The following is a 7,626-nucleotide window of genomic DNA, read 5'->3' as shown; positions in this document are numbered from 1 at the left end:
TTTCACTCGGGGGAGCGTGGCAACGATGAAACGGCAGCTCACACGCCAGCTGCCAGCTAGATGGGTCTCTATGTTAGGAGGAAGCAAGGAATCAGGGCATATTCGTTGCAACGTGTGTTTTCCTTTTTTTAAAAAAAACTGTTCTTAAAGGGAAAGGGGCTTTTCCGGAGCATGGTAACAACCGCCCATTGGTTGCTCATTTGATTGATGGCTAGGGGCGGGACAAAACACGGAAAAAATCACTTCCTTTCTAGTGATTTTTGGCAAGACCGGAAACCTGTGGGCAACAATTGAAACGCAACTGGATTCCACTAAAAAGGCAGGTATGCGTTACGCCGAATTCCACTATTTTAAATTCCGTTATTTCTTTCTGTAAGCAATTTGCCACATTGATCCTTGTGCGGAATGGGCCCTGGAGTTTTGGGGATGGAGCCTGGGGAGGATGGGTTTGGTACCGCTTCACTCTGCTCTGGTTCGGGCTCACTTGGAATACTGTGTTCAGTTTTGGGCACCCCAATTGAAGAGGGATGTAGACAAACTGGAACGTGTCCAGGGGAGGGACACAAAGATGGTGAGGGGTTTGGAGGCCAAGATGTAGGAGGAAAGATTGCGGGAGCTTGGTCTGTTTAGGCTGGAGGGGAGACGACTGAGAGGGGATCTGATAACCATCTTCAAGTATTTAAAAGGCTGCCATATAGAGGATGGAGCAGAGTTGTTCTCTCTTGCCCTGGAGGGACAGACCAGAACCAATGGGATGAAATTAATTCAAAAGAAATTCCATCTAAATATCAGGAAGAAGTTCCTGACAGTGAGGTTTCTCAATGGAACAGGCTTTCTTGGGAGGTGGTGTGTGTATGTTATAAACTTGTAAACTGCCCTGAGCAATTAGAGCAGTATACAAATGCAGTGCATAGAGTCCACCCTCCAAATGGGGCTGTTTTCTCCAGAGGAGCTAATTTCTGTTGCCTGGAGATGAGTTCTAATTCTGGGAGATCCCCAAGCCCTGCTGGGAAGTCAGCAACCCTATACTTGCATGGCCGGTCAGAAGTGCTGCTCAGCATCACCTGGCCCCATCTAAGTGTTTAGGAACACTTGGTGGACACCAAGAAAGGTGTCCGTGGAAGCCACGGTGCCCCCCAAGCAGCAGATAGGGGTGGACGTACTGTTCTGGGGTCACAAGTTACCCTGAACGTGTTCTGGCTTCTCTGCACTGCTGTTTTTTTTTAAATCAACACTTGCTTTCTTTCCTCTTCCACAACTGCCTTCTCTCATGACGGCTTCTCTTTCTTTCTGGTGTGGACATGCAGTTCCTCTGAAATCAGCAAGTGGAAGTATACCTACTTGCTTGTACTGAATAAAATCAATGTCACTTTAGCAACTCCTCATATTAGATGTACACCTCAATGATAAAAACAACTAATCTGAGCCATTTTGTCCTAGTGTATGAATGATAAATTTTATTAATCGATAAATCAAGTCATCCTCCTTTCAAGCAAGGAACGAAAGAAAAACCAATCAAACACACCAACAAGATTTTCAGAACACATTGCTTACTTTCCTAATTCACTGCAAAGGCACAACCCGAGAGCCCTCCTGAGCCTGACAATCCAGGTGCGAATTGCAACCAGCCACAGGTTACCTGCACTGAGTTGGAAGGACACGAATTTGTCAGAATGAGGCTGAATTTCTCACTTGGATAGACAGCGGCTTACCCAGTATATTCCTTGGTGGCCAAACATCTGCTTGATTCTAGTTGCAAATTCATTTTATTACTAATGATACTATGTCTAATAAATAAACTGGGTGGTCTCTGTGCCTATGTCAAATGCAGCAGCAACTGGCCATCCACAGAAATAGCAGGGGACATTTATTGATATACAGAAATACATCGTGTTGTAAATTAAATTCACCAGAAGAATAAAATGTGGGGAGAAAAGCCCTCCTCCTCAACCCGGATGGACGGAGTAGGATTGGGAAGGGTGGAATGCTGGGGGCACTTGAAGGTCTGCTGACGGGGTAGGGGGTGGGGGGTGGGGGGTGGGGGGTGGGGGGGCTTCTCAAGGCCTGCAGAGCTTCTAGAAGAGGGGTGGGTTTGGAGGGGTGAGGTGGCAACCTCCAAATTGTGCCTCTCTCCTGTGATTTTGTGTGCCCCCCCCCATCTTGATGCATTAAGTACCCCCACAAGTTACCATCAGTAGTTTGCAAAAAGCAATAAATAAATAATTACATACATGAAAACATATAGCCACTGGAGTAACACATTCACAGGTTTTAAGGTTTGTTTTTAAAAAACACACCAGCTGCCACTGGGGCACATGAGAAAAGAAATCCCTTCAAAATGATATGCACAGGAATGTCACAGGCTCAAGTTTAAGGCTGCATTCTTGGGGGGAAAAACCCAACAAATCCTACATCAGACACAATAACTGTTGAAAATAGACCTGAGAGAGCAAAGAAACTTCACAGGAAAAGGATGTAGATTTCTACCCTCTCCCAAGCAAAGAAATCTTACAGTTCAAGCCTCAGAACTTCTAAAGGCATCAGTAGGGTCTATGTAGATTACCCAATCAGCGCACACACAATCTATCTCTTGGTGAATGGGATACTGCTGACTAATGACCCAAGAACTGCTGACTAATGACCTCTGGCAGCATGAATCGGAATGGCTGCATTCAATTCTGTGTCAGGGAGTCAGCTGCTGATGGCTCCAGAAGTCGGTGCCATCTTGGCTTTCAACAGAATACCACGTGCTGCTACTTATATTTCATGTTGTCCCAAAATGGTAGTATTTTTATTGCACAGAGTGTCATTCATCTTGGCGGGCAGGAGGGAGAAAAAAACAAAACTGGTTTTAGCCAAATTTCAACTCAAATTCACTTATTTGTTGGGTGATAGCTTAAAAAACCCACATCTTTCTTCTCCCCAAACCCTTCGGAGTGGTTTCAGGTGTGCAGAATATTTGTTCTTGTTTGAAATCAGCCAGATTGTAGTACAACCAGCACTGAAGTGACCCAAAGGTTCAGTTCCAGGTTGCTCAAGAGGTGGCTCTAGAGACGCTGGCTTACCCCCCCCCCTCTCTTTGAAACAGACCTGCTTCTCTCATGGCCCCAAAATCCTTCTTGGCTTTGCCATTCTTATCAAACATGTCCTGGGCTTGCTTTCTGGGTTCAGAAACACTAAACTTGGATCCGGCCATAATTCCGAGAGAAAGGATAGACACCGCTGTAAGGTTTGGGCAACGAAGCAGACGACGCGGCTGATAACGCCCCCTCCAAGACCTCCAGAGACGACAGCGCTGCCCTTCCTCCCTTCTCACCTCGCAGGGCTCAGCTCATGTGTGCAAAACATCTGGATGTTTACTCTGCCCAAAAGTTGCCATATACTTCATGGACCATACTTGGAAGCATGCTATGGTGGTTCCTCCAATAAATGACCGTAATTTTTTGATATTCCCACCACAGTAATAAAAAAGCCCTGTTCCCATTAATAACTTTAAAGTGCTTTCTGTGGCACAGTGTTCCCAACCCTAGAATGACTACAAAAGCATAATTTGACTATCTTAGAAATGGAGATGAAAACCAAACTAATTGGACACAGCAACCTTCTAGACTAGAGCAGGCAGACAGCTTGATACAAACACCTGGAAGGAAGGAGTCGGGGTTAGGGGTGGTTTTCTTCTTCACTTCTTCCCAAAGTATTGTGGTCAGATTGGGAGGCCTGGAACACCCCCCCCCCTTCAGCTGCCCGGCACCGAAGGCAAGTCACTGGGCCTCTACCTCCATCATGCCTGCAAACATGAAGCCTGCTGCAGTGAGACATGAAGGGGCTCAGAGACCGCAGTTTTGAGCACACCAGTGCAGTAAGTCAAAGTGCGTCTTCAGATGTGATGAAATCATTCTCCCATGGCTCTAGGTGTCCACTGCTCTTGGAAAAGAGCCTCCCACAGCCAAATCCCTTCCTCCACTGGATGTGCAGAAACTGAAGCAAATGTGCTTTAACTGGTACAAGGGCAGTGGAGGCATCTCTCTGTGTTTCTCAGATGTCCCAATGCTCTCCAAATGCTTGGTTGCCCTTAATTTTTTTCAGTTTTGAGCCAGGTGATTGAGAGGCAGGATCAAACCCGCTGGAAGCAGCAAAACTTGCTTGGGTTCAATTGTCTCGCGCAACAGATGGCACACGGCCGAGGCAAAGTGGCTTCTGCAGTACGATGGTGTGGGCCGTCCTTGTTTTAGATGGAGAGCTTTTCTGGATGGCATAGAAAATGAAATTAACTGAACAAATCCAGTTCTTGATGTATAATTCAGCTGCTTGTATTTTTCCATATAAGCAGACTGGTGGTTTAAGCATTGTGAATTATGCGCACCAGAATGGAGGGAACAGCAGGTTTGATGAGCAACTGAAAAGAACGAGTCTCTCATCCTTACTCTTAACAAGGGCTAGGCAGTGTCAAGCTCAAGAGAAGCACTTTTAAATCGCATTTATTTCCATAGAAAAGAATTAGGCATGTACTTCTCTCTCCCATTGACATCTGCGGGACTTAGAAAGTGTTTTCTTTTGCTAAATTGAGTCTTCCCTTCGTTAAATGAAAATAAGCTTTCATGTAACACCTGATACGAGATTTCAATGGTACATTTCAGGGCTGTGTGCTTTGGCTCAGTTTGGCCGCCTCGGCGATCCCCGAAGCCCGAAGCGGCGCGTAGGAGTCCAGTGCCACAGTGCAGAGAGGAGGGGCAGTGCGCCAGACAGCGGCCGCACACAGGCGCAGAGCTCTGTGCCTGTGCGTGGTTGCCGGCTGGTGTGCTGCTGCCGCCGTCACCCCTTCTCTCTGTGCTGCGGCACTGGCCGCATGGGGCTTTGGTGATTGCCAAGGCGGCCAAACTGAGCTGAAGCGCACAGCCCTAAGTAATGGAATTACAAATATCACATGCAGGGAGCTAGAAAAGTTGGGTTTCGGTCTACATCCTTTTCCTGCGATGTTAGATTGTGGGTATAGTAAACTGAGAAAGCTAAATCATGATATTGTCCATCAGAGCCTGGAGCCTGACTTCATTGTTCCCAGTGATAGACAAGTAACATTTCCCAGGTGACCGACATGAAAACTTAAAGCAATGGTGATTTCCTAGCAAAAAGGACTTCATTACCCGTCTCTCAGAGTTACCTGTCCCAGTCATACACTAAGTAACCTAAAGGGAGACTTGGAAGGGAAATGGTCTTCGGCCTTGAAAGTGCTTCACGTTGAAGATTTACTGAGTGCGCTGGCAGAGCGGCGCAACTTCCCAGAGAGCCTGCTCTTTGTGGCGCTTGTGAACGGTGGAGACATCGGCTCTGCCAGCTCTGCCCCTGCTGATGCTGTGAGATCAGCACTCAAGCTTGTAGGGAGACAGCCTAAAAAAAAATGGAAATATTGTTGGAAAGAAAAACAATTAATTCAAAATTACATAATCATCGGTGAACAGTTCTACGAGATGTGTCATTTCTAGAAAATCCGTGGGACCCAAATGCAACTCCAGTCCAGATTCCAAACGACCAACTTGTCTGCATGGGTGCTGCTGGACACATCAACAGCACAATGCGCAGCCCTGAGCCCAGACAGGAGCAATGAGAGGGGGGACGGGGACGGGACGGGCATCACTGTGGGGCCCTCTTCACTCAAGCTAACCAGCAAACAAGCCACAAGCCTGTGACAGCAGCATCCGTTCATGAAGCCACAGGGGAAGCCAGTTAGCACAGCAGAGGCCAGGGCCTGCCAAAGCTGGTATCTGCTCAGATGTTACGGAGATGTTACCCTCTTCAACACTGTAGGGACCGGGGAGGAGGGTCTGTGGGAAGCAAAGTCACAGGACTACTTCAGGACAGCTCCAGGGAGCAGAGGAAGGTCAGGACTCCCGTGAGTTCAGAGGAAGGAGTCACAAGTGGGGCCACGGTCTGCATCTCCCCAAAAAGTCCTGGCAGGCTTCCATTTCTGCTTTCTCCACTGAACCAAGGAGAAAAGTGTCTGACAATTGGTGGCTTTGGCTCCTGGGGAAGAGGGATACCTTCACAAGGGCCCTTGACAGCAGGATCAGGAAAAGCCCAGGATGTGGCTGTGCTGTTTGGTGCGTGGGGGACCTTTGTTAATATGCTCCCCTTTATTACCCCGGCTTTTCCTTCTGTTTTCAAGAGCACCTGAATAGGGAACGGCCTCCACACTGGCCACTGACGACGGCACAGAAAGTGGCTTGACCCAAGCAACGAACTTCTGCAGAACCGAGGCTCTGTTCGGAGGTCCCAAACACGCCACCATCTGTTCAGAGCATCAGCACGTCTCCACTGTGCAACCTGCACACTTCCTTTCACATGGAGCTGCAGGCTTCCTGGCCTCCGATCTAATTTGCTGTGCCATCCCAATGGGGATGTTCCAACAAAACAGAATTCCTTCCCAAGTAACTGGGATCCTCAACCCCAGTTGATTCAGGCAGCCAGACATGGCCATCCCCACACACCAAGACCTCACCTGTGGCTCCCTCTGTGGGAGGATCTGGGGCTTCTTCTTGACACAGACTAGCTGTGGTTTGCTCCTGACAGCTAAATGCAGACTTTGGCACCATCCCAAGGAAGAAGAGGGGCGATCCCAATAACGTCTCCTTAGCAGAGCCCCTCAGAGCTAGAGGCACATCGGGAAGGAGATACTGAACGCAGCCTTGAACTGTTGCACAGTGTCTACAAGATGGGCATGGAGGAAATTCAGTAGGAAGCTCCTGTCATATAAAGGACTTCCTGGAACAGCAGCCCATATTCTCACCGGGGAAAGTATTTCTGTGAAATGGTCAGCCACGTGCCTATCACTATTTCCTCCTCCACGAGCCACCTGAAGTCTGCATTTAAGTGTGCAGAAATAATTTTATGCAGGTTATTTTGTAAGCAGGTGTTTCTAAACATGCTGAAACTTGAGGGAAATGTATTTGAGGCAGAACAAAACAACAAAGGGTTTCCAAAAACTGTCCTGGGAACATTCTCCCCACAGGATGGCTTAAAGCACAGCCCTGAAAGCTCCTGGCTCTAATTCTGACTATGACAAAAACAGCATTCACGTTTTGGGTTGAATCCTTCAGATGATCATTTATCTCAAGGACTCCTCCCCCCTTCTTCAGAGATGACTGCCCTCTCCCTCCAAGCACGTGGGCGTCTGATGGAGCAAGGGGTCTTGCATTCAAGGGCTCATGGTTGTTTTCCAGCTGTGGCTTGACAATTGCAGTCTGGAGGGCAGAAATCTCTTTCCCACATCTCTTTTCAGAAGTTCACATAAACCTCTGTGACTCTTTGAAATACATCATGAAGGCAGTATCTGTTTACATGTTGCCATTTCACCTACGCTTCCAATCAGTCAGTCCCCCCCCCCCCCAGGCAATTAAGTCTAACATTCAGAGCTCTCTCTCTCTCTGCCACGGAGGAACGGGTAATTTAAAAGACGAAGTGCACATTTAAAGGCCGTGTGGCCGTGTATACCCCAGAGATGGAACATACAACTCCAGCCTCTCCCTGGCGTGATTATAATCAGCGCTCCAAAGAAATGAAACATGTATGCTGCAATTGAGCACAGTTCTTGCCACTGTGGCTCTGGGGTCCCAGGGGGTGGGTGGGGGGAAG

General features: G+C 47.9%; 1 protein-coding gene across 4 annotated transcripts in view; it reads right to left on the bottom strand.

Moving 5' to 3' along the window:
* Positions 1–7,626, bottom strand: part of RALGAPA2 (Ral GTPase activating protein catalytic subunit alpha 2) — a 203,763-nt gene continuing 196,137 nt past the window's right edge. For all 4 annotated transcript variants that reach the window (XM_077309751.1, XM_077309750.1, XM_077309748.1 and 1 more), the window contains one exon: positions 1–5,385. In XM_077309751.1, coding sequence (XP_077165866.1) covers positions 5,358–5,385 — 28 coding nt within the window. In that variant the 3' untranslated portion in view covers positions 1–5,357. The remainder of the gene's footprint in view (positions 5,386–7,626) is intronic.

This window comes from Paroedura picta, chromosome 14 (assembly GCF_049243985.1).
Source record: "Paroedura picta isolate Pp20150507F chromosome 14, Ppicta_v3.0, whole genome shotgun sequence".
Lineage (NCBI taxonomy): Eukaryota > Metazoa > Chordata > Lepidosauria > Squamata > Gekkonidae > Paroedura > Paroedura picta.
Note: the sequence above shows the minus strand (reverse complement) of the source record. Positions and strands in the feature narration are given on the sequence as shown.